The 19,644-nt window shown below is 41.4% G+C and overlaps 1 protein-coding gene across 2 annotated transcripts in view; it reads right to left on the bottom strand.

Moving 5' to 3' along the window:
- The window catches only part of HECW1 (HECT, C2 and WW domain containing E3 ubiquitin protein ligase 1), a 385,797-nt gene that overhangs the window by 125,196 nt on the left and 240,957 nt on the right, over window positions 1–19,644 (bottom strand). For both annotated transcript variants that reach the window (XM_050937655.1, XM_050937656.1), the window contains one exon: window positions 13,607–13,776. In XM_050937655.1, the coding sequence (XP_050793612.1) occupies window positions 13,607–13,776 (170 nt within the window). The remainder of the gene's footprint in view (window positions 1–13,606; window positions 13,777–19,644) is intronic.

The raw sequence follows: 19,644 nt of genomic DNA, 5'->3' as shown, positions 1-19,644 counted from the left end.
GGAGGAATGAGGCGCTTGATTTGCAGCTGAATACGCAATATAATTAAAAAGAAATTTTATCTGAGATATCTATCATACCAAAGGGAAGATGTAAGAAGAAGTAAAACTTAAAAGACTATAATTTAGTTTTGATGGATGAGAACAGATTTAGTCTTTTAGCTGAATATTTCATCACTAGGTTTTTCATTTCCAGTAGTATAGTTAGTCAATTACATTTTTAATTTCCCGCAACATTCACCATCTCCATTATGTAAAGACACGGAAATGTCCACTATTCAAAAACTTTCTGTGCTTGTAATTATTGCCTAATACTATACTATTTGTCTGAACTATACAAACTCATGGGGGATTTTTGTTCCTTAAGCAGCTGGGGCCAAATCCTGCTTGTTCCTAAGTCACGGCATAAGAGGAAAGATGGCAAAATGCACACCGTGCCGCTTGTGAGCCAATGTGGATAGATACGGGATCCTGCAGCAGTAGTGACCGCTACTGTGTAGTAGCTATATTGTGAATATAATCAAATGCACATTATGACAGGAAGTATAAAGTATCAGGGAAAAACAATGACTATAAATGCAATCGTAGCACATCCATAACTGCTTCAAAAATACTACAGTATTAAACAGTAGCAACACAAAGCATTGCCGCATCAGTACTGCAAGCTGCAGAGTTTTGGTCCATAACTGTAGAATACTATAGGACTTATATAAAGGATCTACTAGGGGACACTTTGCTCCCAAATTCAGCAGCAATAAAGAGTGCCCTTCAGCCAACTGAGCCAGCCCAACAGTGCTATGTTATCCTGAAGCACAATGTCTCTTTCGCTGGATGAGTCTCCCAGTCTATATCTGAATATGTGCTGCTGTTCTAGGGTCTGATCCAAATCCTGCTGAAGTCAATGAGAATTTTTCCAGTGATTGCCTTGAAAGTTGGATACAGCCTCCAGGCACAGACTTGCTATATGCCTATGATGTGCATGCTGTAGGAACGAAAAACAGAAAACGTTTCCCTTACATTAATTTCATATGTTCTCTAATCCTGAGTTAGTGGTTGATAGACTCTTTAAAAATTCTTCTTCTTTGGAGGCTTCAATAGTTTAGCAAGACTTCTCTTGTTTTATTAATAGCAAATGTCAGGACAATGCCATTAACAATTTAAAAGAACTCATGGAAACATCAATTTCAAATACCACTTCCACAGTTAATTATGATTTCTCTTTCATTCCTCCATGTAGTGCCTACATATTTATTAGTATAGCACAGATTAAAAATACTCTGAGGACTCCTATGGGCATTGAAGAGTGAGACTAGCAAGATTTATATACTTCTTGGAGAACAGAAATTGCAGTTAAATTGTATATGTAGCAGAATGACATATTAAAGCAATCTAGTGTATTTACTTCTTGCTTTTAATCAGTTCCTGAAGGAAATCTGAGCTGTCTTGGGCCTTCACACTTCAATTATCATCAGATATTCAGAAAATGACAGCTATACAGTTGAATACATTTTCAATCGTTTCCATTTTGCTTGGCTGTTTGTTAGTAAGTGCTGTATAATGAGGCTTCCGTACATAAGGTCTGTGTATGCTGGGTGAAATCAGGGCATCACTGAAACCTTGGCAATATTCACATTGACTTCAGTGGAATCAGGATTTCATCCCTTGTGTAGAAGCTGGACCTAAACTCTGTGGGGTAAAGTTCTCCAGTTTCTATGGCAGAAAAAAGTTCTGCAACAGATTCACTTACATTTTAAAATGGAGTGATTAACTGAATTAAATAACAAAATGAATAGTTTAATCAGTACAGTATCCCCACTGTTATTTATTTAGGGCCATCTTGTAAATCCCTTGCTCATTCTAGAATTATTCTTGTGAGTAACCTCTTGTTAACGTGAATAAAGGAGTCACAATTTGGACCTTAGATATTAAATTGAGTTTAATTTACATCATCCCAACATTTTCAGATGGCAAAATCCTGCAGATGTTTGTACTGACAAGTCCTGGGTTACACTGGGGAAATTGTCAAGATGAAGGAGCTGAAGGCTGTCAGCACCCCAGGAGCTTTGGGAAGCTGCTTGGGATGGCAAGATAAGCACATTAACTAGCTAATGTGTGATCAACAGTGAAATTATGTGATGTTTTAATTGACATCTGTAGGTGATAACATCCTATGGGGCAGTTCAAACCTTTGAAACCTATTATTTCACGTTGTCTGGAAGACAACATAACCATACTTTATACCTGAATCACATTTTCAAGGTTATATTTCTCACCATTAGCTCTAAAAATGCTGACCAAAATTTTCATACCAGGATGCAAAAATTAGACTCTTAACACCATATTTAGGCACCTAAGTAGAAATGGTCTGATCTTCAGCACGACTGAATGCCAACAAATCCCAGAAAGTCAATGGGAGCTGCTGATGTTCAGCACTGATTTAAATCACATAATTTTTATTTTGGTGCCTAGTTATGGATTTAGAAACTTAATTTAGCCATCTAGATTTGACAATTTTGCTCATTTTTTTTTAAATTAAAGTTTAGATTCTGGAGCATAATTCTGTGGCCAGGGTAGATTCTTGGACTCCACATAAAATTCTGTGCCAGGGAATTACAGAATAAATAGGAATGCTGTCCACACCCTGCCCCAAGAGAGGTGTCAATAAGAAGACTAAGGGCCTGAAAGAGTTACAGTGCCTTTGATGGGTTTTAGATCAAGCCCCTTTGTGATAAGAGTTTCATTGTAGTAAGGTTTGTAGCACACTAGGTGACATAGCATGGGATTTTCAAAGATTTAAGACTATAAATTCCATTGACTTTCATTGGGACTTTTGATCGTTAGTCATGTAGGTGCTTTTGAAAATCCCAACCATAATTATTAATGGAGCTCACAGTTTTTGTGTGTCTTTAATAAAAAGGAAACAATCTGCTGAACTTCACTAAGATATTTAGCAGTGTCACGGGGCGGATTGGCCCCACACTGGTACCAAGGGGGTTAACCCTTCCCTCCTAGCAGAGGAAGCCCCATCCCTAAGGCTCTGCTGGGCATGCTCCAACTGGAAGTCAGTATAAAAGCCTGCAGAGCTGCTCAGTCAGTGCTGGCTGCTGAGGAGGTAGGATGCTTGGCCGAGGCTCCAGCCTTTACCCATGAAAGCTGGAGAACCAGAAACTTGGACCAGAGGACTGAAGCTACCAGAAGTCCAGGGAGTGACAGGTGCTGAGGAGCCTGGACATCCTGGAGCTGGAGAGCCAGAGACCTGGACCAGAGGCTTGCAGTTGTTGGAACTCCAGGGAGTGTCTTGTGCTGAGGAGCCTGCAGACCCAGATGCCATATAGACTACTGCTGCTGGAGAACTGGTAGGAAGTGACTCAGGGAAAGTAAGGGAGTGGTACTGCCCACCATTATGAGGTCAGCATGTTTTGGTAGGATTCCCTGCTGACCCTGTTGTGGACCTCTCTGCCGTGGGCAGGGCCCTGGGTCAGGGCCTGATGGAGTCAGGTGGGCTGGGGCCCTCTTACCAGGGGCCACTGCCCCCTTGTGATGGCCCCAGTTACCTGATCCCTGTTTTGCCTCTGAAGGGGGAAGCATGGACTCTGGCTGCTAGGCCACACTATCCTACTGGGGAGGGGGAATTAGACAGACTCCAGCCATTGGGGCACACTACCCTAGAGGCACATTGCATGGACTCCAGCTGCTAGGCTGTGCTATCCCACCAAGGGATAGGGAATCATGTAGACTCTGGCCATTGGGCTGCACTGCCCTAGAGGCACATTGAATTGACTCTGGCTGCTAGGCCATGCTATCCCACTAGGGAAGTGGGAATTAGATGGACTCTAGCCATTGGGCCACACTGCCCAAGGGGCACAGTGCATGAACTCTGGCCGCTAGATCGCATTACCCCACTCAGGGAGAGACCGTATATGGACCCTAGCCATTGGGCCACACTGTGCTGACTACTGGGGAGGGGGGGAACAGATGTAGGCATAGAAAGGCAGGATTACCACTCGCTCCCCCCAACTCAAGGGGTCAACGAGGTACAAAACCTGCCACAAGCAGGTAATGAGGTTAGTTGGGTGTCTACAAGATGTATTTGGCTAAATGACTCATAATAATTCTTTCAATTTATCTAATCCAGCATCCCTTTTACAACAGTGCTTAATAGCTATATTTATGCAGATCATTTAACCCATCATTAAAATGGACCTATCTTCAGGAAAAGCAGCCACCATTTTGCACCAAAAACATGTAATTAAGACAATAACAACGAAATGAAACTACAGGTAGGTCAGATTGCGAGTGTCCTAGTTATAGTTTGGCTGGTAATCTGGGCTCCGCTATCATTCTAGAACCATAAATTACAAGAGCCTAAGATTTATGTCTTCTCTAACAGATAACGCTTTCTACCAGCTTAAATACACTGGATGGAGGTAACAGCCAATTTTGAATGGCACATGGAATGGGTGCCCATTCCTGAGACTCTACCCACTCACTGGTAAATAAACAAAACACTCATGAAGCTAGCTCAGCCAAACTGCTGTAGTTATTAAGAAAGAAATATTGTCAATATGTCTTATATAAAAGTCTGAATGGCCCCGAAGTACTCTAATTGCAAACTGAGAGCATTTTCTAACCATGTTTGAGAAAAGTGAACTATTTCTTGAACAAATATTTTTTCATTCAAGCTTGTGATTCCCAATCAGTCCAAGTCCTTTGAAAACAAAATAAAAACCATGTCACTGAAAAACCTGGTGCCACTGCTCCTCAAAATTAGGTTGATGAAGGCAGACATTGGGACTTGGTTTTCTTTAAATCTTGCAGTAAGATTTGTACTGACTGCATGATGGGCTACTTTACAGCTTGCTGTCATTAAAAACATATTTTGAAAGGACCTCATACAAAGAACATGATGCCAGAGGCATCTCATTAGGAGAGATGAACAAAATCAATATGCACCCCACCTTATTTCCATTCTAGTAGGGAGAGAAGATTGTGAAAAGAACATTCTTTCATAGAATCATAGGAATGGAGGGTTGGAAGGGATCTTGAGAGGCCATTTAGTACAGCCCCTTGCACTGAGGAAGGACAATTCCTGACAGGTGTTTGTTCAACATGTTCTTAAAAATCTCCAATGGTGGGGATTCCACAATGTCTCTTGGAAGTCTATTCCAGAGCTTAACTGACTCTATAGTCAACGTTTTTCCTAATGTCTAACCTAAACCTCCCTTGCCACACATTAAGCCCGTTACTACTACTTCTACCTTCAGCACAGAATAATTTATCACCATCCTGTTTATAACAGCCCTTAAAAATTTTGAAGACTTATCAGTCCCTCCTCAGTTTTTTCTCAAGACTAAACATGCTTAGTTTTTCTAACCTCTCCTCATAGGTCAAGTTTTACCATTTTTGTTGCTCTCATCTGGACTCTTTCCAATTTGTCCGCGTCTTTCCTAAAGTGGGGCACTCAGAACTGGATGCAATATTCCAGTTGAGGCCTCACCAGTGCCAAGTAAAGCAGGTCAATTACCTGCTGTGTCCTACATATGACACTCACGTTAATACACCCTAGAATCATATTAGCCTATTTCTCAGCTATATCACATTATTGACTTCTATGTAATTTGTGAGCAATAAGAATGGCCAAACTGGGTCAGACCAAAAGTCCATCTAGCCAAGTATCTTGTCTTCTGACAGTGGCCAAAGCCAGGTGCTTAGAGGGAATGAACAGAACAGGCAATCATCAAGTGATCCATCCCCTGCTGTCCATTCCCAGCTTCCAGCAAACACAGGCTAGGGACACCATCCCTGGACCTATCCTCCAGGAATTTTTCTAGTTCTTTTTTGAAACCTGTTATAGTTTTGGTGTTCACATCATCCTCTGGCAAAGAGTTCCACAGGTGGATTGTGCACTGTGTGAAGAAATATTTCCTTTTTTTGTTTTAAATCTCCTGCCTATTAACTTCATTTGGTGACCCCTAGTTTTTATGTTATGAGAAGAAATAAATAACACTTCTATATTTACTTTCTCCACACCAGTCATGATTTTATAGACCTCTATCAGATCCCCCCTTAGTCATCTCTTTTTCCAAGCTGAAAAGTCCAAGTCTTATTAATCTCTCCTCATATGGCAGCTGTTCCATACCCCTAATCATTTTTGTTGCCCTTTTCTGAACCCTTTCGAATTCCAATATATCTTTTCTGAGATGGGGCAACCACACCTGCACACAATATTCAAGATGTGGGAGTACTATGGATTTATAACTTTGGTAATCTTCAGACTCTTTTCAACAGTACTGGTGCCTAGCCAGTTATTTCCTGTTTTATTGTGCATTTGATTTTTTTCTGTCCTACTTGTAATACTTTACAGTTGTCTTTATTAAATTACATCTTGTTGGTTTTAGACCAATTTTCAGGTTTTTCCCCCACAGGCTTGCTTTCCATTTTACATACAGTTAGTGTGATAGAATCACTTAACCATTAGTGTCATGTAACTCTGCAGACTACCAGGTAGCTTCATGCTTGGGACATGTACAGGACCTTACATGGGACCTGATTCTGATTATATACCAGTTTAAGCCAATTGAAATCAATGGTGTGAACCAAGTGTTAGATCAGAATCAAGCCTTTGATGTCCCAAAGATTAAATACAACATATACAGTGAAACCAACACTTATGACTGACTAAGCCTAAAGGCAATTTCCTGTCTTAACCAAACACTTTAAAAAATCTCCAAGATTTCAAATATAATAGTGTTTGGCGTTCATAAAGACTTTTGAGAAAAACAGGGCTTTGACCTCATGCCTTATACTAGGGATAAATTTGGCTCAGCTCTTTCAGCAAGGATGTTTGCTACGCCCTTGCGACAGACCCCTCTCTGCCTGAAAGGGGAGCTGAAAGAAAAAGGAGGGGGAAAAGAGAGAAGAGCTTATTGCAGGTTTGGGGCCAATGACTTCACAATGTTAACAAGATAGCATAGTACACAAAGAGCCAGATCCTCAGCAGGTGTGTAGCGAGGCGGTGTGGCTTCCCTCCTCCCCAGGGAGGGTTGAGCCCCATCAATCACCCCCCAGGGCGGAACCACTGGGAGGAAGTCCCGCCCCTCAAAGGGTCAGGCGGCGACCTGGAAGGATAAAAGCCGGGCCTCAGCCCTCAGTCAGGGCCTGGCTGCCAGCAGGAGCAGACGTGCCCGCTGACCCTCCTCACCGGGAAGCCGCTGAGGCCCGAGGCCGGTGGGAGCTGCCCCGCAGTCGCTACGACGAGGAGCTGCCGGAGCTGCCCCATCCCCGCTACAGCCCCGAGGAGCCGCCAGACCAGACCTGGTCTGCCGTCCCGGAGGTATTCCCGGACCTACCGCCCTGCCCGGACTGGGAGGAGCTCATGGTACTGGACACCCCAACGGACCAGGTAGGAACCAGGGGGAAGGCTGGAAGTAGCCCGGGGGCAGCTGACTATAGTCAGGCTGCAGAAGGCCCTGCGCCTATGTCAGTGTGTTTCGGTCAGGACCCCCTTCCCCACTGACCGCCACTAGCGGCGTCAGCCGCTATTAGGGCCCCGGGCTGGAACGCAGAGGAGTGGGTGGGCCTGCGCTCCCCCTGCCACCTGTAACCGGGTGGCAGACTCCCCCCGCCCCCTGTTGCCACTGCTCTGCCCTGCTCCAAAGGCCAGAGCTAACTGTTACTGTGTTTGTTGGTGCCCCGCCCGAACCAAGGGCTGAGCCCCCTTTGACTTTGCCACTGCTCTGCCCTGCTCCAAAGGCCAGAGCTAGCTGAACTGTATTTGGTGCCCTGCCCAAACCAAGGGCTGGGCCCCTATTGACTTGCCACTGCTCTGCCCTGCTCCAAAGGGCCAGAGCTGATAACTGTGTTTGGTGTCCCGCTCGAACCAAGGGCTGGGCCCCTAGTATTTAACTGTGTAGCTGTTTGGTCCCGCACACAGGGTCTGAACCGCCGGAGCGGACTGCGATCCCGAGGGCAGAGGCCCTCGGATGACGAGACGAGGCCGGTGTGGCTCCCCTCCTCCCCAGGGAGGGTTGAGCCCTGGCACCCCCTCGTCCACAAGGTGCAAATATGACAAATCATAACAGTCTCTGCTACTATAGCTATTAAATCTTTGTTAAGAAGCAGGAAGAGATGGATAGTTTTTAAATAGGAGTACCAATAAAGTGGGAATTAATATGGTTATTTACATATGACAATACAGATAAGATTTTTTTCCAGCATTCTATTACCAACATATTTGCATTGTTGCAATCATAGACTTAAGGTCAGAAGGGACCATTATGATCGTCTAGTCTGACCTCCTGCACAACACAGGCCACAGAATCTCACCCACCCACTCCTGTATCATAACCTATGTCTAATGAAGTCCTCAAATCATGGTTTAAATACTTCAAGGTGCAGAGAATCCTCCAGCAAGTGACCCATGCCTCATGCTGCAGAGGAAGGCACCCCCCCCCCAGGGCATCTACCAATTTGCCCTGGAAGAAAATTCCTTCCCGACCCCAAATATGGTGATCAGGTAAACCCTGAGCATGTGGGCAAGATTCACCAGCCAGACACCCAGAAAAGAATTCTTTGTAGTAACTCAGATCCCATCCCATCTAACATCTCATCACAGGCCATTGTGCATATTTACCGCTAATAATTGACCATTTCCATAATCCTGTGTGCAAAATACTGTAGTAGCAGCATTTTACATTATGCCTCTGAGAACATGTAAAGACACAAATCTGCTTTTCAGCTGTGACAAGAGATGTCACCTTGGTTGTAGGATGCCTCAGTGAACAACCTCATGTGTGAAAACTCTTTGACTTCACTCGGAGCCCTACTGCAGGTGTCAAAATGCTGCATACTACCCTCATATTTTAATAAGAAATTTCCATTTGCTTGTGGTCTCTTATATAAAGCACTGCAAAACAGATCAATTTAAGAAATTTCTAACTCCTATCTATCTGTAACTTGAGCTGAATGGTTCTTGAATGAAATATGGAATAACAAATCTCTATATTACTTCTGAGACAGATGGAAAATTCCATGTGGGAATGGTATCCATTCATTTATTACTTTAGGAACCAAAAGCTCTCTCAAATTTAACACATGATGTCCCTCCATGCTACATTTAGACTTGCTCATTAAGTGGCAGATACATAAAATCTAGACTAAATAGAGAACTCCTTAACTGCACCCTTTATTTATTCCAGAAAACACATCATATTTCCTGTACTCATTAAATGTGACACAGCTATTCTGTTTTCAGCAGAGCAAACTATGGGAATTTCTCTTATATAAGGCTGATAGGAGTAACTTCCTAAAAAGTGACACTTTTTTTGAGACACTTAAGCACCAGCACACTAGATATAATCATTATTGCCACTTTTCAGATGCAGACTTAAAGCATTTTACAAAGATAGGTAAATATAATTTTGCCCATTGTTAAAAAGGAACAATAAGTTTGTGGTTAAGGCACTACACTGGGGTTTAGCCAATCTGTGGTCAATTTCTGACCTGACTACATGTTTCCTGTGTGACCTGGGGTAAACCACTTAAGCCAAGCTTTTCACTGTGGCCAGTGATTTCAGGTGCCTCAATTTTGGGGTGTTTAAAGGCAGATACCTTAGAGGGGCCTAATTTTCAAAGTTCTGAGCCATATCCTCTGAAAAATCAAGGCCCTTTAAGATATCTCATGCTGATCACCCTAAATTTAAGCTTCCTAAAATCATTAGCTGCTTTTGAAAATCTTGGCATGAATTTCTCTGTGCTTCAATTTTCCATCTATAAAATTAGGTAACACTACTTTCTTTCTCATATCACCATTTGCCTGTCTTGTCATTTAGACTGTAAACTGTTCAGGCAGGGACTGTCTCTATGTTTATACAGCATGAATCACAATGGAGCTTGCATCTTGACTGGGATGTGTCAATGTTATCAAAATATTAATACAGATGGTTAAACTGAGACCCGGCAAGGTTATCCAAAGTCAGCACAAAAGCAAAATTGGGAATATGATCCATATCATAAGAACATAAGAAATGCCATACCGGGTCAGACCAAAGGTCCATCTAGTCCAGTATCTGTCTACCGACAGTGGCCAATGCCAGGTGCCCCAGAGGGAGTGAACCTAACAGGCAATGATCAAGTGATCTCTCTCCTGCCATCCGTCTCCATCCTCTGACAAACAGAGGCTAGGGACACCATTCCTTACCTATCCTGGCTAATAGCCATTAATGGACTTAACCTCCATGAATTTATCCAGTTCTCTTTTAATCTCAACTCCCATTCCTGTGTCCTGTGCTATAGCTGTCACATTAACCAGACACAGAGCTGTAAGTATATCTCTGCCTGTAACATTCTTATTTCTAAGCTAGAAGCTACTGGGAAAAAATTTCACACTAGAACATGGACTCAAAGCTAAAGCTGACAGTATATGTATAGGGGACCAGAAAGATTGCTGCATCACTACGGGAGCAACCTTTGCAAGATAAATTAAACCAAGGTCCTTTCTGCCTTTCCCTAGTGGCTGTTCAGATGAAAGCTGAAGATCCCATGAATATTGTCTAAAAGGTAACACTGTCCACCTGGCTAGAGCCAGGAACACATGCTGAAATACCAGTTTGTGTGTGAGCTAATGATGATCACAATGTCTATCAAATTTTCTTGGTGAAGCAGCATAGTACCAAGGCCAAATTCACAGTGGTTGCAATCTTTAGCTCACAGAGTTGCAGCTGCCTATAACTGTGGTGAATTACATGCCCACTATTTAATTCATCACTTAGCACAGTGCTCTGGGATACAAGTACTTAAGGTGCTATACTGTATGAAATCTAAGTGTACTGGTTAAATATATGAAACAACCTAGTATATATCCAGGGAACATTAGGGTACATGAATGCAAGGCAGTGAATGAATCATTTCCTCACGCTCTGCATGACTTTACTATGGTGGATAGCACCTACAAAATTTGAGCTTATTTCTGCTCTTGGGTAGTTATGAGTTTGGCCAGGCATAACAGCAGACTTAAGACCCCAGTCTGCAAAGATTTATAATGACTGCACAGTCCTCTTCCCCTCACTCAACCTCCACCCCTGAATTTTCAGGTAAGGTAAGCAAATATCCCCAATTAGACTTGTAATTCAATTAAGGAAGAGGAACATCTGGTTGCTGTTTACACAAAGTAGTTACACAATGACAGTGCATCTTATAAAAACCAATCAATTTAAAATGAATTCAGGACCTAATACATTTTCATGGGGAAAAAACCCACACCTGATTTTTACATACCATGGGCCTGATTTTTTGCTTATGTAGTTATGTAGACCTGTGAAAAATGCACACAGAGTCAGTATAAAATGCTGCCATTCTGGTTTGATAGCATTTCCAGCTCTCCTTACGGAGAATCAGGCCCAATAACTTGTAGTCAGTGGAAAGTGACATGGACAAGTGGATGAAGATTTCAGGTCACTAGTGCCTGGAGAACAGAGAATGTATTACTGGTCTATGGCAGCTAAATATCTTCAAAGCCTGTCCATGGTGAGGAAGCGCTTCATACTGGCTGCAGAGAAGGCAGGAATGGAGTATGCTGACAGACACCACAATTGCTTAGAATTTCTTAGTCATGCAGGCTAACAGTACTAAAGATGAGAGCCTGGAGGCTCTCATGCCATCAAGAGAACTATGGGGCTGAGTGAAGAAGTTTGAAGCCACGGTGCTTTTTTTTTTTTTTTTGTTCAAGCCTCAATTATACCATCTCATTGTTTTTTCTTCCATCACTCCAAAACTCTGTCTGAAATGGAATGTCACTGAACAAACTCTGACATCCCGGCATGATTGGAGGAAGGAGAGCTGACTAACTGTCAGAGCAGCAGCCAGTCTCAGAGGGCCTGAGTCTCATTTACACTAAAGCCATTTTATACTGCTCTGGTAATACACAGGGGCCTAAAAGTGAAAATAAATCATATTTAACTGTATTGACTTGGGTGGGAGCAGAGTTAGGTTTGTACTGAATGCTTCAGAAAATCCCACTCAGTCTTCATGAATACAACCACTTCATCACTCTTTGCACAGGGACAGCATGTGCCTCCACTGCAAGTGTTGCCAGCTCTACCAGTTAACACCAAATGAAGGATTTGGGCCATGTCCCTGTCCACTCCTCTGGGGTACCACGTACTGGTAGCATGGCTACACTCACATAGTCCTTGTGCTCCCTAATGCTACCCATCTCCTGTGCAGGAGCGTGCAGTCACTGTTCCTTGGATCTCTTTCCCCCCCGCCCCACTCCTTTGGCATAGGGTTCAACACAGATTAGCCCAAAACTATTTTTCAGTTTATATTTAATTTGGATCCATTCATTTGTTTTGCGTTTTTTACCATTTTTCTGAAATGGAACTAATTGGCCCAATAGGAAACACTGGTAAATCAGGCCCTTTGTGTTTAGTGCTCTTAGTTTACGACAGAGGTGCTGTATGCTGCTGTTTCAGGTGTATTTTAAAAGCAGCTGGCAACAGTGCAAAGCCCTAAGTTCTCACTGGGGCCTATTGAATCCATTCAAGCAGGTGCAGCTGACTTCAGAGTATTTCTTCCAGGTGATGGGCAAATCTGCCTCTAATTTACATTACCACTGACATTTTTCAATCACACACACCGTTTTTTGATTGCATGCTGCATCTGTTGCACCTCACACAAGGTTCTCTCTCTATTTTCATAACTACAAGACTTCAATTAGTCTAACAGCAGCTTTCAAAAACAGCCAATTATATTTTTCAGTGCTGGATGATGCCTATGTTCAGTAATGATTTTTTAAAATAATGACCTTAAAATACAATATGTATGGAAAGTATTAATCTAACATTCATCTTCATAGAAAATTAGCTCTTTGGCATTAATACATTTAGGATTGTCATGGAACAAGACCAATCAGTTAAATCACAATTTTAACCACGTTGACCTATGGGCCAGATATTTTTTTATAAGGCTTATGGAATGCTTCTGAGCCAGAATTCCCCATGATGCTTTCGAAGTCATGTCAAGAAAAATGCTAGCCTGCTAGAAATGATTGGGTCAAGAATTGTTAACTAGGGAATAAGTACTTTGGTATTGTACTAAACAAATAAATAGCAGGCGCTTAAGTTAGCAAAAATCTAATGTAGAAAACAAATAAACAGATATTCAGATACACGGGACATGTATGGGTAAAATATATTTATCTGTGAAAAAGAGAAAATAAGTGAAGATGAAACTGTATGCAGTCCTATAATTGTACCAAACTGTAAGTTAACCTTAGAACAAAATGAGACAGTAGAGCAAGCTGTTTGACTCAGGCTGAAAAGGGGGTTACCTAGAAAATGTATAGGTATGTATTTTTCTGTTGAGCACTAACAGTAGTTAAAATACATTTGATCAAGTTGACTGATTTAAGGTCTTTTACATTTAAAAAATAAAACCCTGATTGGTAACAAACAAGAAGCTAGGGTGTTTTTTTTTTTTTTTGGTTTTTTTTTAAACTTACTGTTCATTGAGATATCATCAGGCTTATTTCCAGGTCCTGAGAAAATGTTATAAACAAAGGGCTAAAAAAGAACAGAGCAGTCTAGAGAATGAGAAATTCTCAGCTACCTACCTCTCCTTGCCAGATAGGGTTCACAGTATTACATGTGATCTTGGATCTCTTCTCCTGTCCATGGTGAGGAAGCGCTGGGAAGATGCTGTGCTTTCCAGGCTGAATGGAAATCTTCAGGTATGGGTCTGGGTTGAAGAACATTCCTTTCTTCAGACCCAAAGCCTGGAAATCTGCAAAAAGGTGAATATTCTGATTAGCAATCACACTCCAATTAGTGCACTGAAAAGCACAGAACTACATGGGGAATTAATGACAAATTAAAAGGCAAAGGAGGAACATAAAAAATTGTACTACATTACTTCTATATTACTTGCATTGTAACATAAAACCAAACCATAACAAATAATTTAAATACACCTAGGATTTATAAAGTACTTTAAAACTGATGTACAAGCACTAATCCTCCCATCTATGGAGAAAGTAAAAATTAGTTTGTAATTTAAGGCACAAGAATGAGAGTCCAAATAAATAGTTCTAATTCCCTTCTTTGTCCAAGACTTTGTGTGATTAAGGGCAAGTCACTTAAATTCTTTGGGTGAAATCCTTTGGGAATTCATTTTTCCTTTTGTAAAAGGTTCCCAATAAATTCTCTCTCAAAGTGTTCTGTGCATATTTATTTACATTTTAAAAAGAACTATCCTTAGTCAAGATCACATTCTTTTTGGGTGTGCTTTCTGCAGAGAGAGAGTTGAGTAATTGACAGTTGGCAAGTTTCTGCTGAAAACACCTCAGTTTCATCCTTTTAGAATTTGCCAGAACTGAATTTTAGATTTGCACATGGAAATACTCACACTGAAAGCGCTTGTGTATTCATCTAACCTTGGAACAGAACTAATGCCATGTGAATTATCTAACCAATCACAACCAAGTTTAAAATCAAACACTCATGATCAACTGATTTGAGAAAAAAAATTCTGAATTTGACTCATGAACAAATTCAGGAAAATCATGGTTTGCTCAAAGATACTCCACAGGCAAAAGGAGAAGCTAAATTTGTCAAGATTCACTTAATTCTATTTGATACATTCAGTTAAGCTGCAGTAGGTGAAATGCACAATATTCCTTATATGAAATATTCCTTCTAAATATTTTTGATGCTCTCTGTAAGGATAAGCTGGAACTCATTTGAATCTTGTATGTTAGAATATAATGTTTTGTTGTTTTTTTATACAATAAGCATCATTGTTCAACATTAATTTTATTGCAATATTTTATTATGTAACACATTTTTTATTTTTGTATAGTATATAATACAGTCCAAATTTTCAAATACAAGTGCCTAAAGTTTAGTTCCTAAATCTAACATTCATCTAAATATGGCTTCAGGCACCCACATTTAACCAACTGAGCTTGGAAGTTTTGGCTGTATGATACCATATGGTTTTTAAACTATTGCTGCTTAATGGGAGCTTTTTTTTTCCCCACTTTAAATAAGTCTGTTGCTTTGTACTGGTTCGCTTCCTCTAAGCGAACCTAGGAAAGTAAATGCCTACCATTTCAAAGCGTAGAGCAGGATTTTTAGCTACACAACTCCCAGGGGCTTTACTGTGAGGCATGCAGATGGAACCCGCAAGTGCCTCTTCAAATTTACCCATAAGGTCCTGAAGAAGGCCACATAGCCCATTATTGCTTGTCTTTTTGAAGCCTGTGAAATACCTGTAGATTGTTTTGTATCTCATTAGTTCAGGACTCCTTAGTAGCTAGTGCCTGTACTCATTGAATCTCTTTTTCCACATGCATTTCTAGCTTCCTTTGGAACATGAAACCACTTGCTTATAATGACTTCAGTGTGTTATTCTTTATTTCAACTGCTATTTGTGTAAAGTTTTATCCTCTTTCATTTAAAACTCTATTTCATATTGAAACAAAGGCAATAAATAGCAGTTTTGCTTCTTTCTTTCTTTCTGTCACTGTCTTAAAGAGATGTAAAACATTAGGGAAGATAAATTCAACCAATTTTGGAGACTCTTCCTAAATATTTTTTAAGTATCATTTCTCTTTGAGGATTGTTTAAAAGTCATAATCTGACACATGTTCATTATCACACAGTTTTAGTACTTTAACAGAAACCTGATGAGTCAGCTGAGCCAATAGGTTAGATGAGACAATTAAAACCCATTAACAATGGTGTAATTGTGTCAATAAGAGGATATGCTTGATGGATTGGAACTCCTAATGGAATGCTTTGCGAATGAACACAAAGGGCTTGGCTACACTAAAAACTCCAAAGCACTGCCGGGGCAGCGCTTTGAAGTGTGAGTGTGGTCACAGCGCCAGCGCTGGGAGAGAGCTCTCCCAGCGCTGCACGTACTCCACCTCCTCATGGGGATTAGCTTGCAGCGCTGAGAGCCCGCGCTCCCAGCACTGGGGCACTGTTTACACTGGCGCTTTGCAGCGCTGTAACTTGCTGTGCCCAGGGGTTTGTGGTTTTTTTTTTTTTCCACACCCTTGAGCGAGAAAGTTGCAGCGCTGTAAAGCACCAGTGTAGCCAAGGCCAAAGTGTATGTCAGAGTACAGCTGTGTCAAAGAGGGGCTAAGGATCAGAAACTCTACAGAGCTAAGCAAAAATATTTTGCTTCACTCGACAGTTTATGATAAAACCCAATAAAAGATAGTCCCAAGTGAAAGAATAAATAATTTTGTTGTTGTTGTTTTTAAGAACATAATTGCCATTGTGGGTCAGACCAATGGTCCATCTAGCCTAGTATCCTGTGTCAGATAGTGGCCATGGAGCTTCAGGGGGTTACAGCACAGGGCAATTTTGGAGAGATCTACCCATCTTCCCCTCCCGCTTTGGACAGTCAGAGGTTTAGGGCTGCCTTGAGCAAGGAGTTGCATCCCTGACCATCTTAACTAATAGCCATTGATGGACCCATCCTCCATGAACTTATCTAGATCTTTTTTTAACCCAGTTATACTTTTGGCCTTCACAAGCTCCCACAGGAATGAGTTCCACAGGTTAACTGTGTGAAGAAGTACTTTATCTTGTTTGTATTAAACCTGCTGCCTGATTTTACCCTGTCCATTTGATTATCTTCATTCCACCAAGTTTTCATGATGCCTATTATATTAATATCCCCATTTAATATCAGGCACTCTATCTAGTTCACCCATCTTAGTATTTAGACTTCTAGCATTTGTATACAGCACTTGTACATTTTGTCTATATTCATTGTTTGCCTTCATGTGTTATATTTAAATGTGACTCTATTTTGTTGGACTGTTCCTCACTAGCGCCTGTCTGTACTTTACCAACTTCTTTCCTTTTCCTTTTAATAGGATATAGAGTTTCCCCCTTTAATAAATGTGTCCCTAAGGGATGTCTCTGCCTGAACGGTGTGCTCCTCTGCACCTGGGATACTCAGCTCATCAGGCAGAGATTTCAAAAGGTGTCACACATGTGAGCATTACAAACATGCTGTATTTTAAGAATCCTATTCTCACATTTGTCAAATACTCTTATTCAAATACAAACCAGATTAAGGGAAAGAAGACTCCACTAGCAAGTACTTCTGTGAGAATGTGTGCTGTCATGCTCTTAGCAGCACCATTACACAAATTGTTTTGGGTCAGACTGTAAACCTTATGTTGTACAAAGATTTAAAAAATGGGAAGCTTGTATAGACTGCCCTCCTGAGCGTGAGGTTCTTATGTACAAAACACCTTTCAAATAAAGTCTGGCTCCCAATTCTACTGAAATCCATTATGATCAACTAGCTTTGCACTGAATACTGCACTATCAGCAGTCCATTCCAGGAAAGCCCAAACCATGACTGAAAAAGGGATGTTGAGGACAGGGCTGGAGCAGAATAAGACTAGTAATGTAAGCCACTGGATGAGAGAGTATGAGAACAGCCTCTGAGAACTGATTTTGTTTTCTCTGATGTCTCCTCAAAAGACTCTCAAGCAGAAATATTTATTGCTGTATATGTTTCTACATTTTTCCCGTAGAGAAAAGATTGCCCGTGTTGTTATCCAATGATATGGGTTATTGACAGATAGGAATGAAAATAACTAGCACTTGATATTATAATTACCTGCTTATTGATATTATTGTTACCTGCTCATTCTTCTTTATGAGCAGGTAACTATAATGACCCTCCAGTCTAATTCTATTACCTGGAATAAACTATGGAGATCATAGTACTCAGTATTTAAAAAAACAAATCAGCTTTCATTAATAATCTTCCAGATACTTGTCCAAATACAAGTGGACCAATTCAGCCAGGCACTATATGGGATAATTTGTTTCTCAGTGTCATATATTGGGGAAAGTTGCATGATATGGCACATCAACATGGAAAAAAAATCTTTTTTAAAAGCCTTTTGTTCGGCAGTGGTAATTCTGAAGTTTTAGTGCACATAAGTTAGTTCTGTGGCACGCATTGAAGCCAGCTTTCAATGGAAGATTAAAATGGCCACAGCTTTGGTCGGTTTGTCATCAGCTTATGGCACTGTTTGGCACAAGGGCCTAGAGCTGAAGCTATCCAACCTGCTTCAATCCGGCCAGACATTTCAACTCACTAGGTCAATGCCTTCAAAGAAGAAAGTTCCGTGTCCATCTCGTAAATCAGGTTTGCAAAAAGTGGAGGCTGCACAATGGCCTCTCACAAGGATCAGTACTTGCACCATCCCTTTTTAACTTATACATAAGCTCATTTATACTGATGATCTGTCACTAACGACACAGGCCGCAACATCCAGCAAAATGGAAGACACCCTTACTGCTGATCAGAAGAAGATGGAAAACTATTTTTGGTACTGGCAACTCAAACCCAATCCATCAAAAACGGTGTTGTCAGCTTTCCATCTCAGCAATTCTGAAGTTAAGAGGATGCTGAACATAAACTTCAGGCAATCGCCCACAATCCTAACCCCAGCAACCTAGAAGTCACCCTTCATTGCAAACTTATCTATCAACATCTGAAACAGGTGACCCATAAAACAAAGAGTCACAACATTTTCCAAAAGCAAGCAGGTTCTAGCTGGGGTTGCACTGCTCGAATACTATGAATGGCAACAGTGTCTTTAGTTTATTCCACAGCCAAGTACTGCACAGCTTTCTGGGGAAGAAACTTGTACACAGACCTCATTGCTATCCTGCCAAATGCAGCTATGAGACTTGTAACTGGCACCCTGAAATCCACTTTGCTGCCTTGTCTTCCAGTCCTCAAAAACATCCCTCCTCCAACCATAGAGTTAGAGGTGACTATGATGTGCGAGTACAAGAAAGCTCTCGCTGAACAACAGCTCCTGCTCCATGACAACCTTGTGTCACACTTGCCTTAAGTCCTGCCAACCATTCTGGGCAGCTGGAGAAGCAAGTCTGTCATCCAACTTCAACCCAGAAGACACCTGGCAGATTCTGTGGGCAGATCCTGATATCTACCAAGCATATCATAGATGATCTCATCACTGAATCACCTGGTTTCCTACTCTGCCTAAGATAGTGGACAACCAACTGTATTAGGGCATTACATGGAAGATGTGTGCTCTTGATGCGCAAATGGAGTAGCAAGGATTCAACACAGAGACCTCCAAACCATTGAGCTCATTGCGAATCAGTGCCCAATCTTTACATTTTCAGGATGTACAGCAAAGTTGCACTCTGCATCGCCTGAAGCCTTCTAATGGATTTCAGGCCTATCAATCAACTTGTAAATGTTGCTATTTCCACATGAAAAAAGATGTTGTTCTGTGGTACTCCATGCTTCCCTGAGTCAGCATTAAACAGGGAGCACTTATAAACCTTTAACAGCGGGGAAGAGGCACTTGTGTCAATGTTGAGAGGTTGCAATAATCAGAGGGAGTGTCATCAGGTCTGTGTTTACATGGCACTAGTGGCCCCAACATTCCATGCAAAGGTCACAGAGGGGTTGTAGGCCTGGGGTTGGTTGCGGTTACCAACTGCACCTTGTCTTTGTGTGTGTGATGTAATTTCTCTCCTTGCTGTGAATGTTCTGATTATTAGGTTAACTATATTTTAACTCTCACCAAATACAGGGCCTGGTTCTTCCTCTGGTATGCCAGTTTTATTA

This window comes from Gopherus flavomarginatus, chromosome 2 (genome assembly GCF_025201925.1).
Source record: "Gopherus flavomarginatus isolate rGopFla2 chromosome 2, rGopFla2.mat.asm, whole genome shotgun sequence".
NCBI classification, from domain to species: Eukaryota; Metazoa; Chordata; order Testudines; family Testudinidae; genus Gopherus; species Gopherus flavomarginatus.
The sequence above is the reverse complement of the archived record's forward strand: the minus strand, read 5'-3'. Positions and strand labels throughout refer to the sequence as shown.